The following is a 25,636-nucleotide window of genomic DNA, read 5'->3' as shown; positions in this document are numbered from 1 at the left end:
AGTGCCCTTTGACCTCTGCCCTCAGGAGTGTCCTTTCACAAAATGTGGCCCTTATAGCCCGCATGGATTCACAGCTTTCCCTGTGTAGGCCCCTGAGACCTCTGCCCCAGGAACAGAGCTTGTTTTCTCCTGGATTCCCCAAGGACCCGCCCAGGCAACCAGCAACTCACCAGGCTCTGGTGGCCACACCCAGCTTTGTGCAGAGACTTCAAAGCAGACCCACTGGTCTCCTCCACCCTCCTCACCCCTGCCTGAAGGGCAGAGGCTACTGGCCCCACGGAGCAGGTCCCACCATGGCTCTGAGCATCTTATCCAAACAGTTCTGCGTCCGAAGGCCTCGGCCTCGAAAGGTGACTATGGGTCAGGCAGGGCTCATTCTGGGGTAAGCCCGCTGGTGCAGCAGAGCTCTGCCTCCTTACCCACCCATCAGCACGAGGGTGAGGGAGAGGCTGGTGCTTCTGCCCAGCCTGGGCGTGGCCACGCTGGGGGGAAGGGACTGCCACTGGGGGCTGAGCCCCTGCATGCCCCTCCCCATGAGGGTTCCCTCCAACTCCAGGGCCTGAAGGAGCTGCGTAGCCCAGGCTCTCCCTCTAGAGCCTGGCCAGGGGTCCTTCAGCACCCCATGATCACCAGTCTTAGGGGCACCCTGGATGTGTCCATGGCAGTGCACAGACTGGGAGGAGGCTGAGACTTCCCAGGGTCGGCTTAGTCCCTTCTGAGGTTCGTCTGGGACAGGCTCCATGCCCTCCCATGTCCCACCTGCATCTGAGGGTGCAGAGGAGATGTGCTCAGCCCCCAGTGTGGCTGGGCCCTTTGGGACTGATAGTAGGGAAAGGACCTGGCAGGGGGCCACACTGGGGACACCTTGGCACCAACCAGGAGCTCACATCCACTTTAGGCCTTCAGGGGAGGGACTGGGAGGTCACCTGCACTCAGATCTGAAAGTCATTTAGAGCAATTGGAATAAGTCTTACTCGTAAGACAATTGGAGGGGCCTAGAAAGACCTAAGGGGGCAAAGAGAAGTGAGGGGGAAACAGGACTTAGTACAGGGGTGTCAGTTTCTGAAGCGACCAGTTAATCAGTTGGAAACCTGGAGTATGACAGAAGGGTCCCTTTGAACAGGAATGCAGAACAGTGGGTCCTCCTGTGCTCTGGTGGCTTCTAGCGATTGGCAGGGGTGACAGTTACTTGGGCTCAGGAATGGAGCGAAGGAATCCACAGCTCTGGCGAGTGTGGGGTGGGGTGCGCCTACATTTGTGACCTTGGGCTTCTCCTAAGCCCCTAAACGTCAGAACCCCACAAGACTGATCCGGCTCACCCACCCCGCCAAGCCTTGGGCGCGGCGCCGCCACCGGGGCCGCAGGTGAGCTGGAGCCCAGGGCTCGCCGCCGGAAGGGCGCGGAAAGGCCGAGCGCTGGTGGCGGCGCGGGCGGGCGCCGGGGTCCCCAGGGCGCCGCTCCAGCGCGGATCCGCCCGGGTTTTGCGGCCGCCGCGCCCTCCCTCCTGCCTCCTCCCTCCGCCGCTCCCTCGCTCCGCCTCGCGCGGTTGGATCAGTCCTCTGGCATTTCCTGCAGCCGGGCCGCGCCGCCAGCTGAGCCCCGCGCCCGGCCGGCCCGGCCCGGAGCACCGAGCGCAGCCCGCACGGTAGGAGCGCGGCGCCGGGCGGGGCCGGGAGGGGCCGGGAGGCCGAGCGACGCCGAGCAGGCCCCAGCGCCTAGCGGGCCCCGCGGGTGGTCGGGGAGCCCCGCGCCGCAGACCCGGGGACCCCCGGGCGGGCGCAGCCGCGCGGACTCTGACAGGCGCCAGCGCGGGGAGCCTCGCCGGCGTGGCGCGGGGAGCCGGGGTGCGGGAGCGTCTGGCGGCGGGCGCGGCCCGTGTGGGAGCGGCGCGCCCCGCCTGGCTCCCCACTTGGCGGGGCTTAAAGGGGCCAAGACAGGGCGGGAGGGTGGCAGGGAATGACTGGACGGCTGCAGACCTTGGGGGTGGAGGGACTGTGTCCCCAGCGCAGCCAAACCAACCAGGAGGTGTCCGGATCCTCGTCTGGGATCAGGTGTGTGGCATTCCAGCTCCAGGCTTGTTCCCAGGGGGACTGTGTTTGGGTCCACAGAACGAGGGGCAGCCTGGACTGTGAGCTGCAGCCAGGACCCTGCCTCCTCTCCAGGCCCCAAGCCTCTAAAGACAGGGCCGAGGGCAGACACTCTGCGGGGGCTGAGGCTCCCGGCCTCTTGGGCACTTGAGGATTCTGGGGTGGGAGGAGGGTGGAGCAGCCAGGGGGGCTGGGCCAGGGCTCCTCCCAACTGCAGGTCCCAGCTGCCTTCCCAGGTGATCCCGCCCCCAGCCCAGACAGCTGTTTTCTGTCAGAAGCTGGCTGGAGTTAGAATTTTCAGTGCTCCTGGGGTGGAGGACAGGCCCCTCCCCAGGGAGAGATGGACTTCTCCAGCTCTCACCCAATAGGGCAGAGCTGGCCTAGCCTTGCTGGGGTCACTAGTTACATTTCTCTTCCTTTGCTGTCGGGGTCTTACAACTAGTTACTCTCTGTCTACCTAAGATACAATTTATGTGTGTGCCCTTTTGCCCACTACCCTTCAGAACACCTTTTGCAGGCCAGGAGCAGGGGTAGGGGCATGAGGTCCTGGAGAAGGGGTCATGGCCTTTGGGATGGACATTACTATCTTGGGTCTGTCTGCACCCCGGTGGATTCAGGTCGTAGATTGAGCAGACACCTGCCTCTCTGAGGATGAGGAGCCGAGTGTCTGTCTTTGCTACATCTTCACCCCCACTTCCTTGTTGATGCAGGCCCTTGTTCACCCTTGAATTTGACAGGACTGGAGAAGAACAGGAAGAATAGGGTGGGGCTTTGCAGGTCAGGGGAGACCTGGGGACCAGGGAGTGTCATCGGGCTGGTCCCCTCCAGGCTTCAGGCTCTGGACCTGCAGATCCATTGTCTGCCTGCACGTGCGTGGGGCAGGCTGGCGGGAGCCAGGGAGGCTACTGCTGCGTGTCTGTCTGGTTGGTCTCACCAGGCTGTTTTGGAAGGTGACAAAGCTTGGAGCAGGTGCTCCTGCCTGCAGTCCTGGGCCTTGTCTCAGGGAGGCTGCTATACCTCGGTTGAACGCAGCAGTGATCCTGGATAGCAAACATGGGTTTCTCCTGGGCCCAGTGGTCTGGCTAGCCCAGAGTGGGCCAGGGGCCCACCGAGTCCTTCAAAGCCCTGCTTTTGGCATTTTACAGATACTGAATGCCATGCCCCACCCCCACCGACTGATTCACCCTGCAGAGAACACCCAGGTCAGTTTCTCTCCTCAACGCAGGCTTCTCGGAAGCCCTCTGAGCTCCAGGGATGACCCCGAGGCTGAGCCTGGGGACGGCGGAAGGGCTGTGTGCCCAGCCGGTGGTTTGAAGGCTGTTGTGTGTCTCTGGCAGCTGTGTCTGGGGAGTAGCCCTCCCCACATTCTTTGGCTTGGGGCGCATGCGAGTGCCGCACTCACACATGGCACAGGTGGAGGCCCACTGGAGGTGGTGGCAGTGCCCCACTCGGAAGCCAAGATACCTGGTGGTTCTCCCAGGGAAGCCTGGGAGATTACAGTGCTGATAGGAACAGGGGACAGGGTGCTGCAGAGGGGCTGTGTCCAGGGTGTGTGCTGCAGACTGGATCCGGTGATTCCGGCGGTAAGGGTACTGTCCAGTGCAGACCTGCCGTGGGATCAGGGTTGGCAGGCCCAGGTGAGCACGTCATGTGTCATGGTGCAAGACAGTGTCACTGCCCCCGACGGCCAACAGGCATGCTGCCTGCCCTGGGATGTCCCCGTGCAGTCCAAGTCTGCCACATAGGAAGAGCATTGCTCTGGGTGGCAGCTCAAGGGAAAGAACCTGAGACCCTGAGTGTGAGGCTGCTCAGGAGCCCACTGGGCTGCTCAGGAGCGCACAGGGTTGGCAGGTGGTGGGAGCCGCCACAGGGTGGCCCTGCTGCTCATTTGGAGAGATGCATGAGCAGATAGGAAAGGATCTGGGGTGGCTGGGGGGAGCGCAACCATTTGGACTTGGTTGTGGTGTTCTCTCAGCATCACAGTGTGGAACCTGGGCCTCAGGCCCTGTGCGTGAGTGTGGAGTTGCCCCGTGTACGCGTCCCAGCTGAGAGGCTGGCCCGATCTCCAGGGCCAGGATTGGATGAGAGGTCCTACGGGACAAAACAGTGACTCCATCTTGGACTTCTCTGTCCACTGTGCTAGCTGGAGAACCTGCCCTCCAAGGTAAAGAATGTTGCAGGACCAAGATGAGGGTCAGACTGGAGCTGCCCCAGGGGACCAGAAGAAAGAATCCCTGCCACTGGGTCACAGGCCTGCGGGGGTCGGGGGTGGGGCCCAATGACCATTGAGAGAGGCTGGGGTGGGCCTGGCCATCACAGCCTTACCAAGGTCATTCAGGTCATTGAGATAATAAGATAAGGTCCCTACTGATCAGAACATGAGCCTTGTAAGCCAACACAGAATGATCTAGAATACCCAGAGGCCCTTGCTGCATCTCTCAGGCTGAGAGCAAATGCTTCGGCCTCTTGCCCCCAGGCCTGGCCTCCCTGTCCTCCCAGCACTGACGGGCTGTCTCTTCCTGCCCACCTGGTTCTCCAGCCTGCAGCCTGCAGTGGCGGGATTGATGTGGTGTCTCTTCGGGTGAATATAGCACGTGGGGGCTGGGAAAGGTTGGGGGAAGGGAAGGGGGTTGCTAGGGAGCCTGGTGGCTCTAGAAGGACTTTCCATGCCCAACTATTGGGGTAAATATTTGGGTCCAATGGCGTAGGGTTTCTGTTGGGGTGAATGCAGCGCCAGGAGTTGGGGGCTACTTAAAGCTGGGCTGCCTGCTGCAGGGGCCTCCTGCCACAGCGCTCCTCCTTCCCATTAGAGGTGGGTGGCCAGCTTCCCCGGGAGGCCAGACCGTGGGGAGCCCTGGGGCTGACCAGTGGCTGCAGAACCGGGGTGAGAAGACTTGGTCTCCAGTTTACAGGGTGAACCCCACCCCTGTCCTGTCAGGAAGCCCTCCAACCCCAGTGGGTTTCAGGCCAGTGGGGGCAGGTCAGGGTCGGGGCATGTGGCCCTCTTCCTGGAGGGGACCCCCAGGTCTCTGCTGCTGAGCCAGGGCAGCGAGGTGGCCACTGGCTTCCCTTGCCCCTCCTCCAGCCACCAACCCAGCCATGGAGGCAGCCCATCCAGTTCCCTGTCCAGGCTGTCCTGAGCTGCCTCCTCTGTGGGTGGACCCTGAGCCACGAAGGGCAGCCCTTCCTCGTGGGAAGGGGTTACCTGTACCTGGTCTCAAGCCTGCATGTGGTTACCTGTAGAGTCAGGATTATAGCACATGTGTCCCCAGGTGGAGCAGATCCAGAGAGGGGCTGCTCCCCTCCCCGGCAGCCAGCCCCTTGCTGGTCAGGAGCCTGGCTCGTCATTAGCCCCAGGCCAGGGGCTGGGGACAGGTGTGCTAGGTGTGCTTGGAACTCCAAGAAGGGCCCCATGTGTAGTGAGAGCCCCCAGAGGCCCCAGTTCACCCCAGGCCTCGCTGACCTTTGCCTGTGTCCTGGGTGAAACCTGGCCCACAGAGCCTGGGTCCCTAGGCTTCAACCTCCTGCCCCTGGCACCGAGACCCTGGTGCCCCGACTCTTCCCCCCTGCACTCCTCTTGGCAACCCCACCTTGGGCTGGTGCTGTGCGGGCGGGGCCTCTGGGGCTCTCACTCCACATGTGGCCCTCTTGGAGCGTCACTGCCCGCCCTAGCACCAACCCAGCCTGGCACTCGGTGGCGGGCAGCCCTAGCTCACAGCGTGCTGGCTCCTGCTTGAGGGGAGAGAGAATGGCTCTGAGAACACAGGGTCATTGTGCTGCCCCTCGCCAGCCTCAGCTCCCGGTCTTTGAGGGTCCCTAGCAGCAGGTCCTGGGGCTCCTGCACACCAGCATCACCAGGCGGGAGCTTGGGGACAGCGCGGCCTCCAGTGCGCGCATTGCCTGAAGCCCTCCCCACCGCCCCTGCTCCCCAGACCATACTTTTATGCAAGGAAAAGTTTCCACTTGTTTCAAGAAGTTTGGAAGCTGCGAGACTGTGGTCGGGGGTCTTGCCCCCCACCCCGCCCTCCGCTCTGGAAGCCGGTTTCCTGGGTGTCGCAGAGCACTTTGCTGCGCCCTCGTGACCTCCGGGTGCACATCCTGGGGCAACAGATGACCCGCTGCTGGAACCACCGCCCCACTCTCCCACATGACCAGCCCCGCTCCCCTGTAGTCCTGGGGCCAGAAAGAAAAGGACAGGGACAGACACAGAAGCAGGCCGCGCCGCAGGCGGCCAGCCCTGGGCCTGCTGCCTCGTGGGGTCCTCTGATCTCCTTGGGGCAGAGGAAGAAGCAGCGGCTTTCCTGCCGCAGCACCACGCAGCGTTTCCACTTTGGGCCTGGCTCCTGCGGGGGCGTGTGGCCCCCACCGAAGCGAGGCCTAGATTCTGCCTCTGAATAGCAGCGTGTGGGATGGCAGGTCCCCGAAGGGCAGAGTTGCTGGGAGGACACGGGGTGCCTGGTCACACAGGCTGGGAGCATTTGAGGTGTGCAGACGAGGCCTGGAGCTAGGAATGCAAGGCGTCGGCCCGTGTGCAACCTGAGGGCCCGGCCACTTGGGGACAGGGCCTGGTAGCAGGTCCTGTTCAAGTGGCCCCTGTCATCCTTCCTGGACGGTGGGCAAGTGCTTGTGGAGGCTCCTAAGTGTCCATCTTGAACACATCTGAGGGGCCCATGGCCCCCGTGGTCCAGGTGTGTGTGATGGCCGCTGTTGGGGTCCCCGCCCTCACTGCCTGTGCCTCCCAGGCACCCCCAACTGGCTCTCAACCACCTGGATCCCCCCCATAGTGGCTGCCAGCCCTCAGCCAATGCTACCTGGCCAGAGGGGGTGGTGTGCCAGTCCCCTCAGCAGGCGGAGGCAGGGCCACCCTCTTGTCCCTGCTCTGCAGGGCTGCAGGCTGCTCACTCTGGTGGGTCTCTGGCAGCCTGGGCTCACTGTTGAGCCCACCTGGAGCACAGGGCCAGCAGCCAGGGCTGCCCACCACCCACACTGAGGTCTGCAGATGCCCTCCCTGGCCTGGAAAGCCTTTCCTCTCTCCATCCAGGGCACTGACTCTGTCACCAGGGGGCTTGGCACCGGCAGGTGTGCGGAGAACACAAGGTCTCCAGGGAACTTGGTCCCAGGCCACGGCCGTCAGGAGGCGTTCCGGCACGTTTCCATGCTCCCTACACCCGTCAGTCCGACCCCATCCCGGGGAAGTCCTTCAGTTTGTTTCCATCTGTCTCTGGAGCTGGTCCCTGTGGTCAGGCTCCTGGGGCACCTATGGAGGGACGTGGGCCCAGAAAATGGGCCCAGCAGGTGCCCATCAGAGTGTGGCCAGGTCCCTCCTGGGTCCATCCCTGACTCTCCTGGAGGTTGAGGTCATTGCTGAAGCTGCAGGTCAGCATCACTTGTGGTAGGTAGCAGGTGCTGAGGGACGCTGCCCAGCCAGCACCGCCCCTGACTACCGCTGGGCCGCGGTGCTCAGATCAGGACGGGCAGGACCAGCCGAGGCTCTGCAGGGCAGCCCTGCCCAGAGCAGCTCCTCTGCCGTGGGCCTTGCCAAGGCCACCCCACTTCTGCTGGAGAGGGGAGCAGGCCCAGGCACAGTAGGGACCAGTGTTGTCCCTCCGCACGGGCAGGAGCTGGAGAGACATCACAGGGCCCTGGTCTTCCTGGAACTGTCTGGTGAGGCTGCCCTGAGCAGCCCGTGGCCGGGAGGCACAGGTGATATGCACAGCTTGTCCAGTCTGGCTGAGGCAGCGTGGGGAGGGCAGCTGTCCGGGACAGAGACCCTGCACACAGGGCCTGAGAGAAGGTGACCTCCACTTGGGGCCACCCAGGTGCCCAGCCCAGCATTGCCAAGTCACCTGGAGACCCTCCCAGGGGACAGGCTGGCGTCTCCACGTCACCCACCTTCCTCTGAGGCTCTCGTGCTTCCCTACAGCTGTACAGTGGTGGCCTCTGCAGCAGGGGCATGGGGGGGTGAGAGCGAGATTTAAAGGGACACGCCACCTTCAGCCCCTGGCTTTTCTGAGTGGGACAGGACGTGGGTGGTGTCCATGCCCAGGCAGGGCACAGAGTGTGGCTGGGCTGAGTGGAGTGGCCAGGTCGGCTTGGTGGGGCTGCGAGGAGGATGGCACCGATAGCCTCGTCAGTGCCCATGGCAGCAGGTCCTTCCGCCACGTCCTGAGGGCTGTCAGGCCCTTCTCCCTCTCAGCCCCAACCCGGTGCCTCTGCGTCCTGGGCAGCTACAGCAAGTGACCACGAGTGTGGGCTAGAGCAGCGGATCCGTTCCTCGCCCCGGGGCCGGGAGCTCTGAAGTCAAGGTGCTGTGGGGAAGGCTCGCTCCAGAGGCTCCAGGGAGGGTCCCGCAGCCTGCTCCAGCTCCAGGCTCCAGAGGATCCTGGCCTGTGGCCTCCTCCAGCTCCGGGCCCCAGGTGATCCTGGGCTGAGGCCACAGCTCTCCAGTCTCTGCCACAGGTTACGTCACTCTCCTCTGCGTCTGCCTCTCTTTCTCTCTTGTAAGAACCTCGCATTGGATCCGGGGCCACGTCACCTTGTCTTATGGATCCAGGGCCCCTTTAGGCCATGTCACCTTGTCTTATGGATCTAGGGCCCCTTTAGGCCGTGTCACCTTGTCTTATGGATCCGGGGCCACCTTAGGCCGCGTCACCTTGCCTTATGGATCTGGGGCCCCTTTAGGCCGTGTCACCTTGTCTTATGGATCTGGGGCCACCTTAGGCTGCGTCACCTTGTCTTATGGATCCGGGGTCCCTTTAGGCCATGTCACCTTGTCTTATGGATCTGGGGCCACCTTAGACTGCGTCACCTTGCCTTAGGTCAGTCCATCTGCAGAGACCCTTTCCAGGGACAGCTGCACTGGTGGAGCAGGGGCCTGGGTTCCGTCCTTAGCTCCATCAGAAGTGAAAATAAAGACCCAAAGACAGGCATGGCCACGAGTCCTGGGGCCAGGACCTATCTTTGGGGGGTGCACCTGACCCGTCTACCCCACGAAGGGGCCACTGGGACAGTGGTCCAGCGCTTTGTGACACCCAGGGAGGTGGGCTGAGAGCCGGACCTGGTGGAGAGAAGGGGGCTCTGTGGACTTGGACTTGGGGTGACACCACTGCAGTGGGCACTCCGTCCTCCCAGCCCTGGGCACGGGGGTGGGCAGGGAGGGGCCACCTGGGTTCACAGGTACGGCCTTGCTGCCCCAGAAAAGCGAGGAGCCTCAGGCTGATGCTCACCTACCGGGTGGGGAGCTGGACACAAGGCAGCGCCGGGCTGGGGAGCTGCCCAGGAGGGCAGGCGCCCGCTCCTCCCTGGAGGAGAGTCTGTCTAGCGAGTGCCCCTGGCCAGCCCCTAGGCGTGGGCCAGGGGCTCAGCTTTGGTGGGCGAGACTTCCACCCTGGCCTCCTGTGAAATGGCTGACCTAGATGTGCCCACCTGGGCGCCTGGGTCACCACCCCCCAGAGACTCCTCACCTCAGTGCTGCCAGGAGCCACCTGCAGTCCCTGGCCCCAGGGAGAGCCCTCTCAGGAGGAAGATGGGCTGAGGGACAGGCCCGGGGCGCCCGTGACTTGCCGAGCGTGTGTACCCGTGTGTCCGTGTGTCTGCGTGTGCACGCGTGTTTTTAAGTGGTTCTGCGCCTGCACATCTGTTTGCATACTTGCAGCCTGTGTGTCCCTGCAACATGTGTGTGTGTGCGGGCTCTGCGTGGGCACGTGTGTGCTGGCGTGTCCTCGGTGCACGTGCATGGTGTGTGTGTGTGTGTGCGGGAGGGTGGGCAGTCGGGGAGGAGGGGACACAGGGCCCTTGGACTGCACATGTCAGGCCTCTGTGCACCAAGCACATTGCAGTCACCACAGCTGGCCCTTGTGCCCCAGGCTGCCTGGCTCCTGGGGTCATTTTGACCATCGAGGGGCAGATGGGGGCCCTGCTGGAGCAGGCCAGGGCTCTGGGGACCTGTGGTCAGTCTGGGCAGCACAGGGCTCCATCCCGGTTTGTAAGATGGGCGTGAACAGCCTGGGGGACTGCCAGTACCTGGCAGGGGAGCTGACAGCTGCTCCCTGGTGACCTGTCCCCAGGGCCTGCAGGGCTGCTGGCTCCTTGCTCAGGGTGGAGTGTGGGGTGGGAGGGCTGCAGTGCTGTGGCCCAGGGAGGGTTAAGCAGAGTGCTGGGGACTGAGAGAGGGAGGGGTGGCCTGGGGCACCTCCTGCCCCACTGAGGGACCCTGGCTCTGCCACATTCCTGGCCTCCACTGGGAAGTGGCCCTGGCCTGAGTCTGGCCGGTCCTGGGTACTGAGGGCAGCTGGGTGAGGTGCGGGAACAGTGGGCATACAGGCTGCGGTCCCTGGGTGGGTAAGGGAGGCTGGCTCCTGCAGAGGGCCCTGCAGGGGACCCCACCTCCCCGCTGCACCCAGGGGCCGCGGCTCCTCCCATCCCCACAGTTCTGGTCCCCTCACCTCTTACCCACGTGGGCCTGCCAATGGCTCTGCTGGTACATCCAACAGTAGCAGTGACGTGCATCTGTGGAGGTGACCAGGCGAGACGGAGGCCATGACCTGCAGAGCGAGTATCGTCAATACTGCGCGGCGAGATCCGCACTGGTGCCCACCCGCCTGCCCCCAGACCCCTTACCCTTCAGTGGCCGTGCGAGGCCTACGCCACCCACCTTTCTGGCTGGGCCAGCTCAGGGCCGTGTGCACGCGGCATGGCGTCCAGGCTGCCCCTGCACACAGCTGCCCCATCACTGCGGCCAGCCCTGCACCTTGTCTGACTTGTGTGGATTCAGGCCGCCCAGCAGGGGCAGGAGCCATGCCCAGCCCCACGCCAGGCCCTCTGGGGCACTTATCCAAGGACACCTCTCCCTGGGGCTTCTGCCAGGGTCTCCCTGTGCCTGGAGACCCCTGTCCAGCTCAGCACTTCGCACACAAGGCCACGCAGGCCCCAGCAGTGCAGTGAGCGTCAGCCATACAGAGGCTACCAAGGCTTGGCCAGCCAGGACCCTGCCCAGCCTGGCCCCTCAGGACTGGGTGAGTCACACAGCTGGTGACACATGCATGGTCCCTGTGAAAGCCACTGTCCTGGCTCCTATCCTATCTGCTCACTCTGGAGCCACGTCAAAGAATGGAACTCGTCACTCGCAGGCCCTGGGTTTGCCTTTGGGAAACTGAAGCTGGGCTGGGGGGTGACTGAGCAGGCCTGGGCACAGTCGGGGCCACCTGGGGGCTTATGATCCTCTGTACTAAGTCCTGGGGGGCTGGGGGCGGGGCTGTGGCTCCACAGCAGCTGCCAGTGCCCCTCTGCCCTCAGCAGGCACCTGTCTGTGTCCCCCCTGCATCGGCTGGGTGTGGCAGGAGGGCCTGGGGGGAGGTGCGGTCTCTGCCTCTCTGTGCGGACTTTTCTAGAACAGGACTTAATTAGGTTCACTCGGGCCCCAGGTCCCAGCCCAGCGCTGCCCTCTCCCCAGCCCCTCAGGAGCGGCTTCCAGCCCCGTTAAAAGTGCAGTGGGAACTCAGGGCCAAGAGGGACAAGGACAGCCGGGTCCCCAAATACACTATCCTGGGTCCAGCAGCTGTAGCATGACAGAGGGGCCACTGTGCCTAGGCCCCACTTCCTCTTAGGCAGGAGTCCCACCTGCGGGCTCTCTCTGGGGTCCCCCATGTCCAGTAGAGGGATCCACTAGCAAGACCCTTTTCTCCCCTTCCTCCCCCACCTCCCCCAAGCAAACCCTGTCTCCTCCAAGGTCTAGGAACTAGGAAGTTCTCCCTCAGGGCTGACCACCGCAGGCAGCAGTGACATGCAGTGGGCCGGACCTGCTGCACCCACACCAGTCTGGGGGCTCCCTGCGGGCTGTGGGGTCTTGGTCTCACTCCCGGTGTCTGGTGAGGTGGGCACATTGGATAGGCACAATGGCCGGGTTCTCTGGGCTGCCGGGGCCGAGGCCGCTAGCTTGGCCTTGGCCTGAGCTGGGCGGGTGGGTGGTTCCCTCGAAGGGAACGCTGTCCTTGCTGGTGGAGTGACCCCTGCTGCCTGGGTTCGGGGGGCATTGGCCTGCAGGCCCAGGGTGAATGTACAGGCCACCCCTTACTCTCAGCCCACCAGCCTCCTGGGGAACACCAGGGGTGGCACGTCCTTCCCCTGTGACAGCCCAGGGGTCAGATAGAACCCCAGGGCCCTTTGCTGGACTGCCCGGAAGGTCAGCAGGCCTGGTTCTGCCCCAGGCTTGGCCCACGGTGGCCGTGTCCTGCTGGTCTCGCTCCAGCTTCTCATCTGTAGAATGCACGTGCTGCTCTGAATGCCGGGCCTCGGGCTGGGGCCCGAGTGTGGGGTCTGGGCAGTGTCCTCAGGAGGGCAGTCCCCGGGCCACCCCTTCCTGTGCCACTCCATGCTGGGCACCGCCCCAGCAGAGGGAAGGGGGCCCAGAAGCAGATCTGGACCCCCAGGTGGACGGATGGGACTGTGGGTTTCCGGCGGGAGGGTGGCTGATGCGGGTGAGCTCAGGGGCTGCAGGAGAAAGCAGTCCCCTCCTTACGGTTGTGACGAAGGATCTTGTGTGAGTCACCTGGATCTGGCAGGCGTTCCAGGTGACTGTGAATCCAGTGACTTACACGGGAGGGAGAGAGATTTGAGGCAGAGACATACATGTGGCCTAAGATGTGGCCACAAGCCAGGGACACCTGGAGCCCCAGAAGCTGGAAGAGGCAGGGAGGACTTTCCCTTGACCTTGGGGGGAGTGTGACCCGCTGAAGCCGTGGCTTTGGATCAGGAGGATCCCGAACCCGGGAGAGTAAGACCCTGTCGCCGTAAGGCGCCCAGCTTGGGGCCATTGTTGGGGTTGTTCCGGGAAAGAGATGCAGCCCCTCTTGTGGAGCACACCAACCTTGGGAGCCACCACCCCCACGGGCCCCCTCTCCTGCCTACTGGTGACAGGAGGGGGACTCTTGCTTGTGGCCAGAGGAGGGCCTGCCTTCTGCCCTGTGGGCGAGGCATGTGAGGCCGGCTGGGGGCCTGGGTAGGGCACAAGGTGGTGTCCCCAGAGTCAGGGGCCAGGAGAGGTGACCGCCCAACATGACCAACCTCATGCAGGTGCCTACGGCCAGTCTGGATCAGAGGACGCGGTGCTGCCAGGGCCCTTGCTGTCCCCAGCCACAGCCGCCAGGTGCTCTGTGTCATCTCAGTGCTGCTCACGAGGTGGGGCAGTGCTTGCCTGACTCATCTCTCAGGGTGTGACCAGCATGTCAGCGACACACCCGCTTTAGGCTTGGAGGACAAGCTCCGCTTCTTACCTGTCCCCAGGGACCTTTCTCAGCTCTGATGGCCTGGGGGGACCAAGGGGCCAGGGGTGGCGAGGGGCCTCTGGACCTCTGTCCATGACTCAGCCTGCGGCCAGGGCCTCGCGTCCCTCGGGGCTCTCATCCCACTGGCCTTGCAGCCCTCCAGGGCATCTGCCTGAGAGCGGATGGAGGGGGCCCCGGCCTGTCCCTGGGGACACATGGTGGAGGCCTGGAGGGCCCCGGGGTGTGTCCTGGGGGGCGTGAGGGGGCAGTGGGACTTGGTGCTTGCTCGGCAGTGCCCGCTAGCCAGCACAGCCTGCCCTGTGTGAGGCCCCCGGCTGGATGCCCCCCCTGGAGCCCCGCGGCTTCTCCAGGGAGGAACCTGTGGCCCTGCACCGTGGGCCTCTGGGGAGGAGGAGGAGGCAGCCAGGCAGGACGGCCCGGGGTGGCCGGAGCAGGCCTGTGGACCAGAGGAAGGCGGTCACTACAGCTCCTCAGATGGCAGGAGGTGGCCTGTGCTGCAGGAGAGCCGAGGCTGAGCCACCTGGGACTCACAGGTGCCCTCCGTGCCACCCTAACCACAGGGACCAAGGTGTAGGTGTCAGGTGCCCTCAGGAGGAGCCAAGGCATGGTGACACGAGGGTGGCCCTGCCACATCCTCACTGGAGCCTACTTTCCAGCTGGTGCTCTGAGCAGCCTCCCCCGGGAAGGGGACCTCCCACCCGGCCCCACGTCCTGCAAGCTGCACCACCTCCCACTGGCGCCACCACTACCCAGGCCTTCGGGGACCTCCAGGTCTGAGCCCAGCACCCCTCCCCGGGGAAGCTGGGTCAGGCTGGGGTCAGGCTGAGGGCCTCAGCCCAGCAGGGAGAGGCCAGGAGAAAACCCTGCAAGGGGGGTCCTCAGGGCTCTGGACAGCGGGCCCTCAGCCTGGGGACCCCAGCTCCGTGGGAACCTGCCAGCTTGGGTGTGGGGCCCTGCAGGCAGCCCAGGGCCAGTCTCGGACACCTCACATGAAGCCAGCGTCCCCCCGGGTTCCCCCCGCAGTGAGCCGGGGGGCTGGGTGTGGTCACTGCCCCCTGAGCTGTCACCTCCAGGCTCCACTGGCAGGTGGCAAGAAGAGCACAGCAGGGTCTGGCCTCGCCCGCCTGGCAGGCGGCTTTCACTCCAGGCGCACGGTGACTTCTGGCGAAGCCAGCTCCCCACACCATGGGGAGGGGCCCCCGAGGCCACAGCCCTGAGCCACCCGCAGGCTGGCGGGCCACTAGGACTGTCTCAGCTGGCCGTCCCAGATAGGCCCAGAGGTTGGCTCTAGCACACACCTGTCCCCTCTCTCCTGCTCAACCCCAGTAGCTGTCCCTGCCTGGACTCTAGCTGTCCCTGGATGGTCAGTGGTGAGCATGGCCACGTGCCAGAGGCTGCGGGAGGGGCCTGGGCCCTGAGACCCCGTCAGTCCCCTCAGAGAGAGTTCAGGTGACCCTTTCTCTGCATCTGAGATGGGGACCAGGCAGCGCCTGGCCAGGGGGCAGTTCTGCACACAGCACTCAGTGGGCACTCGTGGTGCTGCTCACATCGGGCCAAGCACAGGGCTGAGCCTCTGTGCACAGGGGCCGGGATGCAGGTGAGGGGTGTCCACCCACTGTGCGTGGGACCTAGGGTGCAGGTGAGGGACGTCTACCTATTGTGCACAGGACTCGGGGTGCAGGTGAGGGGTGTCCACCCACTGTGTGCAGCACCCAGGTATAGACAAGGGTTGTCCACTCACTGTGCGCAGGACCCAGGGTGCGGGTGAGGGGCACCCCTCCTCTCCATGGTGCTCAGTGTGGGTGGAGCCGTCCCACCTGGGGGTGGGGACTCCCTGCCTGTGCTGGGAGGACAGGCCCTGTCAGAATCACCCTGGCTGCCATCCTGGCTGGCCTCAGGTAGGGCACACAATGTGACCTGCTGGAGGAAGAGGACAGTGGGTGACTGGGGAGACAGGCCAGCCCAGGGCGAGGGACGTGGCGGCTCCTGGTGATCACTGTGGCCCTGGGCTGTGGGGTGGTTCTCCTCTCCCAGTGCTCAGTCTCCCCGTCTATCAGCTGGACGCTGAGCGGTGAGTGGGGTGGGGGCAGCGTGGGGGAGCCTGTGGCAGCAGGTGGGGCCTCCCAACTGGACAGACCCACAGCCCAGCTAGCGTCTCTGGGCGGTGCCGGGCCTGGTGCCCCTGTGGCAGCGTGCAGCTCTCCACGGAGGTGTGGTGCCAGGGCTAAGTGCCACCTCCCTCCCTAACCCGCCATGTGACCGGGTGACTCAGCCCTGGTGTCTCGGCTACTGCATTGTGGTGGACAGACAGCAGGAAGGTGGGACACTTGGGCTCTTGGGGTCTTTATTGCTCTCAAGACTCAGGGTCCTCCCAGCCCCTGGACGGGGGGAGGAAGAGGAGGGGCCACTCAGCCTGGCCACACCTGCCAGCTCCCTCAGCAAGGGGACACCTGTGCAGGGGACAGCCTGGGTGCCGGGCAGAGAGCTGTCGATTTGTGAGTCTGGATGTGGCACAGCCAGGAAGGAGAGAGCTTCGGCCCGAGGCCAACAGAGCCTGCACCCCCAGCCCGTGTCCACCCAGTGCTGCCCAAGAATGACCCGGGCCCTGGTGGATGTCCCACTCTGAGTGCAACCAAGGGGGCCGTGCAGGGCAGAAGGGGTCTGGGGCCCGTCCTCCTCCACGTGGATTTGCATGAGGGCAGCTTGGCCCCAAGCCACCCGAGGTGGGCCTCGGGGAGCAGACGGCCCCTGGGCCAGGAGAGACAGCAGCAGCTCGGCTCTGCCCCCTAGTCCTTGGCCCAGGGGCAGCTCTGGGCCACTGCGCTGTGCCATCCAGGGTGGGGTGGGGCCTCTGCTCCCCAGATCTAGAACCTCTTCCCTGGAGAGGGGAGTTGAGTGGCTGGGTAGAGAGGACACTCCACCCTGACCCCAGCCAGCTCAGGCGCCACGATGCAGAGTCCAGAGGCGCAGGGCAAGAGCCTGTGCCTGCGAGTTCCTCCTACGGACTCTGGCTCTTGGTCGGAGCTCACGTGTTCAGCTCAGCTTATGCCCATGCGCGTCCCTACTCACCGTCCAGGGAGGCCAGCCCAGGGCCAGGGTGTTAGGTCCCCAGAGAACAGGACAGCAGGGTGGGCAGAGAGTACGGTAGGGAACTGGCTCAGAGTCCCCAGTCTGCCGTGGGCAAGCTGGAGCCTGAGAGCTGATGCCTCCGTCCAGGCCCGATGACAGGAGGAGGGATGGTGTCCTCGCCCAGGCCACCAGACAGGAAGGCCCCCACCCCGCGCAGGGCTGGCCCGCCTGTTCTGGGCCGACCTGCGACTAGTTAGGGCATGGCCCACCACCTCAGGGAGAGCAGTCCTCTTTTCTCAATTTACTGATTTAAACATGAAATATGTTCCGAAACCCCTTCACAGAACACCCAGGATAAGGTTTGACCAATTCTCTGGGCATCCCAGGCCCCAGTCAAGTGGACCCCAAATCAACCATAGTACTACATGACACCAGGAGCAAGTCCCACTTCTCTGTGGTCACTGTCACTTTTTGTCTTGGGGCCTCTCTACAGGCCCTGGGAGGAGTCCTCCCTGGTGCTCCCAGGCCCCGGGTCTTCTGCTCTGCAGTGGGTGACCCCGACCCTGGGGGTGGGGCTGGGGAGAGGTGGCTCTTGGCCCTAGGCCTCCCACAGCCCCCAGGCACTGGACCAGCCTGCCCTGGCCACAGCCCGAGGGTGGCCAGACCCTGGACCTGCGGGCCTGCCCAGCTGCCCCAGGTCCCAAGGAGGTGTGGGCAGAAGGTGTCCTCTCTGGGCTCCGGCCCGACTGATGGGGGCTCCAGGGGACAGGGGGAGCCCCTACCCCCGCCCCAGGGGTCCTGGCCTTTCTGACCCTTAATACCCCTGTAACCCTGGGGAGGCCCACGGCCAGGCCCTGCCTGGAGGCCCCACCTACCCAGGGCCTCTGAGTTCAGACTCCCTGTGCCCAGGGCCTCTCTGGGGGAAAGGACTGGCCACTGGGGCTGGGCCGCGCTTCCTGGCTGGCCTCCCTGGCTGGCCGCTGGCTCCTGCTTTGCACTCCCCGCCCTACCTGAGCCCACTGCGGTCAAGCTCCTGGGTGGCCCTGCGCCCAGGGGGCCCACCCCGGCTCCTGCGGCCTGCCCCTTCCCGAGAGGCAGAGTGGCCCCCAGGCGGGGGCAGGGCTCCCCTAGAATCACCCTCCCTCCTCTGGGGGCTCAGCCTCTGCAAGGCTGCTGCTGACCACTCTGGGGCCCTCAGTCCTCCCTGCAGAGGGAGCCCTGGGTGGCTCACTGCCCAGCTGGGCAGCGTGGGCAGGACTCGAGATGAATGTCCTGTGAGACCCTCCAATCGCAGGGCGGCCACCCCGCAGCCTGCCAGGAGCTGCAGGGAGGAGCCTTTAACAGTGTCCTGGGCCGTCACCCAGCACAGAAGCACCCGCCACAGGCCAGTAGGGGGGCCCACCCAGACAGCACCATAGGCCAGCAGGGGGGACGGGGAGAGGGGACCGGACATTGCCCAGGAGGCCTCTGTGGTGACTTCTCCCCAAACAGCAGGGCCTCCCGGGGGCAGGACCTGTCAGGGGCCTGGCCCCACTCCTGGGCACACCCGAGGCCTCAGGGGCAGAGCTGGCCCGAGGTGTGGGGAGGCTGTCCTCTGGAAGCGGTGGCCAGCTGCACCCCGGTCTGCGCCCCTTCAGCTGAGGTGTTGATCTGCCGCGGTGGCAGGGCCCTAGGGCCCCTCTGCTGGTGGCGCTGAGTGACCGCTGGCCCACCCCACTGTCGCCTCCAGCCAGCTCCACACCTGGAGGGCCACCCCCAGGCTGCAGCTGGCCTCCGAGCTCTGTCTCCCCTGGGAGGAGTGGTCAGGGCCTGTGTGACGCGGTGGGGTCCGGCCTGCCTCGGGGACCCCCTCCACCGGCCTCCTGTCTGGGACTCCTTCTGCAAAGGATGTGGTGAGCGGGTCGGGTGTGCCCGGCCAGCGGAGGAGCTGCAAGAGGGTGCGCTGGCCTGGTCAGGAGGCCGGGTGGACATGGGCCAGGCCCCCAGGCACGTGACTCTACTGAGTGGGGCTGGAGGACTCCCGGGCGTGGCCCATGCTGTTCCTGAGCAGGCCGGCCACTTCCTGCCCTCCCAGGGCTCAGGCCCCCCTTGGCCATATCTGGCCGCCTCTGGCCCTTCACCCTCCTTCTTCCTCTCAGCCCCCCCCTCCCCGCTGTCTTCAGGTGCACTCCCTGTGGGGCAAGGCAGGGCCTGAGCCCTCAGGGGTCTGTGCTCCTGACTCTGGGAAAGGTGCTGGTGAGCCCCGCCTTGCCCAGACCAGCTGGCGTCCCAGGCCCTCAGCCCAGCATCTGGGCTGGAAGAGCCATCCGGTGGCCCCTGGGGCCCAGCCCCACATCTGGGTGCACACCAAGGTGCTCTGCAGGGGCTGCTGCTCCCTGGGGCGGCTGGCTTGGCCAGTTTGAGCCCCAGGCAGGCAGTCCAGCCTGGACTTGGCCTGGCCCATGTGTATCTCCGGTTGGTGTCTGCTCCCAGGAGGGGCAACTGTTGCTGGGCCGAGGCGTGTGGTGGTGTCCCTGGGGTGGTTCAGGTACTGGGATCCCCTCCGTGGAGCCACGTGGCCTGGGGACCTCAGCAGGGTTTGGGGGTGGTGACAATGTGGTGACTACTCTCCTTCAACTGTTGGCTGGGGGCTGCTTTCCTTTAGCTGATAACTACTGTCCTTTAACTGAGGGTGTCTGTCCTTCCCTAGAACCTTCATCAGGTATGAGAGAGCCAATATGTAGGCTCATGTTGCTTCCTGCCTGACCCTGACCCTGTGTGATTCAGAGTGTCCCCCCGACAGCCTTCCTGCTGCCGTGGAGTTCAGGCAAAAGCGTTGGGGCAGGCTCCATGATGGAGGCCTCCTGCAGACGCGTACTGGCCCCACGAGTGGGTAGAGAGTCCCAGGAGCCTGGCTTTCCTCCCCGAGCCAGCGGGGCCCAGGCCACTCCTCAGGCTGCTCTGGGCCTGGATCTCCCGCCGAGAGCGACCCAGGGGACTAAGAGACAAGTGTGCCCAGCCTGAGTCACACGGCCATCAGGCTGGGCCCTTGCCCCCGCCGGGTCCCCGGCCTCTGCAGGACACAGGGAGGGGTTTGCCCCGTGCGTCCCCTGCCCTTGAGCACGGGCCGTGGGATAGAGGTGAGTCGGGCTCCGCGGTTCCCCGAGAGCAGAGGCTGGTCGGCCCTCACGGAGGCTTGGCCAGCCTGGCCTCCAGTCACCGTGTCCCGGCCCCCTGGGCAGCCCGACGGGCACCAGGGGCCTTTCCTCACAGGAATCCCTTGGTTCTGCCTGAAGGTGGCCGTCTGCCGGGGACGGGCAGGAGGGTCTCTGGAAGCGTGGAGGGCAGTGGGGGTGGCCAGTTTCCCCTCCCCACCTTGCTGCCCACCAGCTGGGCTCAGCGTGGGAGCACAGAGCCTGTCCCGGCTCCCGGAGGCCACTGTCCTCAGGGACACGGGTCTGACCAGAGCGGGGCAGAACTCGTCCTGTCCCCCACCACCCTGCCCTGGCTGCCCTGGGCTGGCCACATGGCCTCCTGAGGTGGAGAGGCCTCTGCCAGGTGGGAGAGTCTGAGCAGCCCACTGCTGCCCTCCCAGGGGTGGGGGACCAGAGACGGAGGACCCGGCTGTGCTCTCCGCCTTCCCCCCGCACCTCCCAGCTGGCCTGGAGCCTCAGCGGGCAGCAGGAAAGGGAGCCTGCGGCCCTGGGAAGGGGGGCCAGGCAGTGGCTCCAGGCGTGAGTGGGCTGCAGGTCTGGGTGTCCAGGCCCCTGCTGCCGGGCAGGGCCACCCCCGAGTCCCGGTGAACCTCTGGAAGAGACCCACACAGATGCCACCTGGACACCCAGACGGCGGCAGGGGTCGGGGGCCACGGGGAGCAGATGCGGGGACTCACAGGGGGCCTGCGTCCCTGCCCTCCTGCTGCCCGCCCAGCTCCGGCCTCTCCCAGGCCCACTCTGGGAATGCCCTGCTGTCCCCACCTGGGCCCAGCCTGCAGGGGACACAGGGGCTTCAGTGGCCCAGCCTGCTGGGGACGCAAGGGGTGCACCCCCCATGGAAGCCCAGCCCCCCTGGGCCCTGCAGGGCAAGAAAAGTGACCAGGAGGCTGCCCCCAGGGCGGAGCCTGGGGAAGGGGTACAGCTCAGGGACCTGGCGGAGAGGCGCCCTGGGGCAGGGTCCTTGGAGGAAGGGCTGCGTGGGGCTCTCCCTCCTCCCCACTCCCCTCCTAGCAGGGCTCCGAGCCCACAGGCCCACCCTCCACCTCTGAGTCCCAGGGTCCCCAGCAGGTCCCCGGCTCCCAGCCCCCAGGCGGCCCTGCCTGACGCTCGGCCCCTGCCCTCTGGGTCTTGGGAGCACCCCACGCCACCCCGTTTCCCAGGAAACCTCTGGAAGAGATCCACACGTGGCCAAAACCCAGCGCCCGTGGCCTCAGCCTGTGCCCAGAGCCACCTCTTCCAGGCTGCCTGCCCCTCCCTCCAGCCAGGTCCAACGAGGGACAAATAAAGACAGAGAGGTGGCCAGGCTGACCAGGCCTTGTGGACCAGCAGGGGATGAGGGTAGGTGGCAGCCCTGCTCCCGGGAGTCTTGCAGGCCAAGGAAGTGGCCTGGCCCACACTGGACGGGAAGCCACCCACCCACCCCCAGGTCTCCCCAAGGCTGATAAGGCCAGGTGCTCCGAGGCAGGAGCTGGATGGTGGTTCCCAGCGTCCTGTGCTGTTTGCTGATGGCTGTGGCAGTAAGCCCTGCACCCAGGGAGGGGACAGGAGGGGTCTCCGTGGTCGGATGTGTGTGCCTCCAGGGGCAGCAGCTGACCATGCCCTGGCCTGGCAGGGGGAGGTCAGGCCTCACACTCTGGAGGTGGCTGGTTTGGACCTGAGCAAGGAAGGGCTCAGGTGGCTTCAGGCTGGCCCTTGGCCTGCCTGGTTTCCTGCAGAGCCCCTCATCCCGGACCTGGGCCAGAGCTGGGCAGTGTGGCCCATCCGTCCTCTGCCCCTTCCCTAGCCACGGCCCGGTTGCTGCCTCCTGGCCCAGACTTCGTGTAAGCCCTCCTCAGGGGCCTGGGGGCCTGGGCAAGGCCCTACCCGGCAGAAACATGTCTTTCATCCAGCACCACCCTCGGCCTCGCCTCTGGCCTGCGCAGGTGAGGCATGTCCACTCGCTGTCCTTGCCCTGGGGCTCTTCCCCTCAGGCCCTGCTGAGTCCCTCCTGCACCTGGACTTTAGGATCATGAGGGCGTGGAGTGACTGGGACACTGGGTGGTGCATTGCTGGCCCTGGGCATAGGCCAGCCATGGTCACAGAGGACAGTGGAGGCCGCTCCCACCTCAGCCCTTGGTGGTCTTGAACAGGCAGAAGCCAGGCCCAGAGAGAGACCTCCTGGAGCCCTCGGCAGCCAGAGCCTGGGCTGGGGCTCCCTGGGGGCTTCTCAGTGGGCAGCACTGGACAGGGGTGGGCAGCGCAGCTCTGCGGTTGCCCAGCCTGGGGCTCCCAGGCTGCTGTGGCCACACCTGGCGTTGGCTCCTCGTCCCCCCTCCTCCTCACCTGCCCTTCCCTCACCCTTTTTATCTCCCTCCCCACATGGGTGGGCTCCCATGGGACTTCTGTGGGAAGGGCAGTGGCCGGCCCAGCCTGGCCCCTCAGTCCCTGGCTGGCCGCCCCGGGGTCTGCAGGCCCTCTGGTCAACCCTGGCCTCCCACCATCACCGAGAGGGCAGGACCTCATTCTGGGCCACCGCAGGGGCTCTGCAAACACTAATTCTTTCCACCAGCTGCGAACAGGGAGCTCCCCAGGTGACGGTGGATGTCAGCCCCAGGACCATCCCTGGTCACCTCTCGAGGACCCACCCCTGAGCCGGCGATTGGGAGGGCTGGGTGTGGAAGGCACCACCCAGATCCCCCCCCAGCTCCTGGCTCAGGAGGCGCCTGCCTGTGTTCCTGCCCCGGGGGCTGGCATCACATGGTGGGCACACAGGCACCCGAGCCTTAACAAAGGGTAAAGAAGGGACAGGGAGCGGCCAGAGCCCCCGGGGCCATGCAGAGAATGTGCTGTGCAGCTGCCTGGGGCCTGGCCAAGCTCCGGCGGCTGTGGAATCAGCAAGTCCCGGCCCTGGAGAGGTGGGCGAGGGGCACTGAGGGCAGGAGGCCAGGGCGGAGGCCTCAGCAGCAGTGGGCTGGGTGTTTTCTAGCATGTCAAGGGCCCCAGTGTGGCTGGAGCAGAGTGGGTGAGACGCGGGAGCTGGGGACAGGGCACGGGACAGCATGTGTTCTGAGTAACCCGGGCTTGCCCTTGAGACAAACACCCCTCCCCCAGGTAGTGTGTGACAGTGGCCTTAGGCTGCCAGCACTGTGACGGCAGGGTGTGAGGAAGGCTGGGAGCTGGGTCTTCTGGAGAGTCCTACAGACCCAGAACATGACCCGGTGCCGCCTCTCAACTGGGCAGGCAGAGGGGATTTGAGGGCCCTGGCGCTGCCTGCAGGGGTCAGCAGCAGAGCGGCTAGTCCCTGGGGCACGACTGAGCTGCAGTGTTGGGGGGGTCATACCAGAGGTCAGTCGCTCAAGTCCACCTGCTGTGTCTATTGTGGGGTGAGTGGGAAGGAAGGGGAACCACGCTGGCCAGATGGCTGGATGGGAAGATTCAGGGAGGGAGGGGGAGGGATACATGGATGGATAGATGGGTGGATGAGAGGATGGATGGATGGATGGATGCTTGGAAGGATGGATGGATGGGAGGGTGGATGAGTGGATGGATGAATGGATGGGGGGTGGATGGATGGATAGATGGGACAGTGGATAGATTGATGGGTGGATGGGAGAGTGGATGAATAGGGTGGATGGATGGAGGGATGAGAGGTGGATGGATGGATGTAAGAGTGGATGGATGGATGGATGGATAGATGGGTGGGTGAATGGGAGGGAGGGTGGATGGATGGGTAGGTGGATGAATGGGAGGATGGATGGATGGGTGGATGGATGGATAGGTGGATGGATAGATGGGTGGGTGGATGGATGGGAGGGTAGATGGATAGGTGGGTGGATGGATGTATGGGAGGGAGGATGGATGGGTGAATGGATGGATGGGAGAGTGGATGGATGGATGGGAGGGTGGATGGATGGATGGATGGATGGATGGATGGGAGGGTGGATGGATGTTATTAGTTGTGTGATCCTGGGCCAAAACCCTACTCTCTCTGAAGTCAGTTTCCATGTCTGAAATGGCAAAGGTGAGGGGCTATGCCAGGTGCCAAGTGACATGATGGAATTAGGAAGGTGCTGCCTCAGAGCCCCTCACTCTGACCCCTGGGTAGGGGCCATACAAGGTTCTGGCCACCTGGGCTGCTGTGAGTCCAGCAGGCTGTGACAGAAACCCTGGCACCAGTGACATGCTGGGCCACCCTGCCTACCCCTGAAGCCCCACCTGATCCCCAAGTCTAGCAGGAAGGGCTTTGTGCATCTGGGGTCAGGCCCGTGGCCAGCCAGAGGGAATGCAGGCCTGTTCCCATGCAGTTGGGCAGGGAGGGAAGGGGTCAGCTGGGGTTCCTGGGGAGTGAACAGCCGCAGGAGCAGAGCCCGAGTGTCCGCCCTGTGACACCGCCCCTGGCGGAACTGCAGGATGACACTCCACTTGCAGAGCTGAGGTTTCCTCTTCTGTAGACTGCGCTGAGACTTGTGGGTTTGGTGCCGTCAACGGTGCGTGCCTGGGAAGGGATGACCTTGGCCAGCTGTTCTCTCTACTCAGGTGCAGGGCTGCCTCTTGCCCACAGCTGGCCTTGGTCCAGAGGAGGCGAGACCGGAGCCCCTCCTGGACCCACCCAGCGGGACTCGCTGGAGGGCAGGGGAGGCCCGGGCAGAGGCCCCTGATGTCCTGACCCCGCGAATGCTCCTGCTGTTGGGACCCAGGGACTGTTTCTGGCCACTCTGTAGGCAGGAATGTGGCCCCCTGGGCTGCTGTGAGTCATGAGGCCACCTCTGAGCACACCTGGGCCTCGTCTCCCTGTTCAAGTGCTTTGCAGGTGGCGGTGGCGGCAGCGCCCCGGCCTGGCCTTCCTCGTCCTCTCTGCAGAGAGACCAGCTCTTGGCCTGTGTGACTGGTGGCCATCTCTCTGCCATGGAGTACCATCGCCAAAGGGCCAGTCTGGTGGCCCAGCATGTGTCCATGGCCCACTTGGGTTCACTTGGCTGTGGTCAGAGTCCTGCAGACCAGGGGCTTGGGAGTTCTCAAAGATGTCTGTCCATGTGGGACGAGCAGTGGTCCTGGAAGAGCCAGCCTTGGACAAAGCCATCTGCCCGAGCGTGGCCTTCCCTGCTGCCCACCCCTGCCCACCTTCCAGCCCTCCTCGTCCTCCTCAGGACAGCCCCCTGGGGTCCCCGAGTGTGAGGGGTCACTTTCTCACTTGGCTCCCCCCCCTCCGCAGGAGGAGACGGCGTCTGGCACCAGGCCGTCCAGCCCTGGCGCTGCCCCAGGTGTCAGCACGAGTCACAGCTGCGTGTCCTCCCCCCTTTCCTTCCAGAAGCCCCCCAGCACCCACGCCATGAAGGAGGAGGCCTTTCTCCGGCGCCGCTTCTCACTGTGTCCGCCGGCCTCCACCCCGCACAAGACCGACCCCCGGAAGCTCACGCGGACCCTGCTCCTGGGATTCGAGAATGAGCTCAGCCCAGTTAGCCCAGGTAGGTACCAGCTGTGGGCGCATGTGGCAGAGGCCCCACGCCCTCGCAGCTGTCGAGGGCAGCAGCCCGCTCTGCTCACACCCCACTGGGGACAAAGGGTTTGTAGCACATTAAGCTGGCCGGCCAAGGGACTTCCTGGTGTGACCTCTGGGGGCAGGCAAAGCCCTTTGGGCCTGGAGACAGAGAGGGCCCCCAGAGGCCTTCTGGGGCCAGGGACATCAGCTTCAGGGACAGGCAGCCTGGGTCCTCCCTGCTGTCCTGGCTGGCTGACCCCAGGCCAGCTACTGGGTCTCTCAAGCTCAGTCTGCTCATCTGTACAATGGGGACAACATTGGTGCCCATGCCCAGCCACCAGGGCCCTGTGTGCTGGCCAGGGGACAACTCAGTTCTGCTGGGCTGCCGTGCAGCTTGTGGGTGAAGCCCTGCGCACCAGGGAGCGGGCACCCTGCTGCTTCCAGCCCCACGGCCCAGCCTCCTGCTGCCCCACTCGGCCCCACCCAGTGGGGTTCAGCTGAGTCCTGCTGCCCCATTGTGACTGCTGAGCCCAGAGAGCCCAGCCC

General features: G+C 64.9%; 1 protein-coding gene across 1 annotated transcript in view; it reads left to right on the top strand.

Annotated features, from left to right (window-relative positions):
* Nucleotides 1-229: 229 nt before the first annotated feature.
* The window catches only part of Osbpl5 (oxysterol binding protein like 5), a 58,841-nt gene continuing 33,434 nt past the window's right edge, over nucleotides 230-25,636 (top strand). The window contains exons 1-2 of the mRNA XM_078044858.1: nucleotides 230-350; nucleotides 24,920-25,076. Coding sequence (XP_077900984.1) covers nucleotides 294-350; nucleotides 24,920-25,076 — 214 coding nt within the window. The 5' untranslated portion in view covers nucleotides 230-293. The remainder of the gene's footprint in view (nucleotides 351-24,919; nucleotides 25,077-25,636) is intronic.

The sequence above is a fragment of the Ictidomys tridecemlineatus genome, chromosome 4, assembly GCF_052094955.1.
Source record: "Ictidomys tridecemlineatus isolate mIctTri1 chromosome 4, mIctTri1.hap1, whole genome shotgun sequence".
Classification (NCBI taxonomy): Eukaryota; Metazoa; Chordata; class Mammalia; order Rodentia; family Sciuridae; genus Ictidomys; species Ictidomys tridecemlineatus.
The sequence above is the reverse complement of the archived record's forward strand: the minus strand, read 5'-3'. Positions and strand labels throughout refer to the sequence as shown.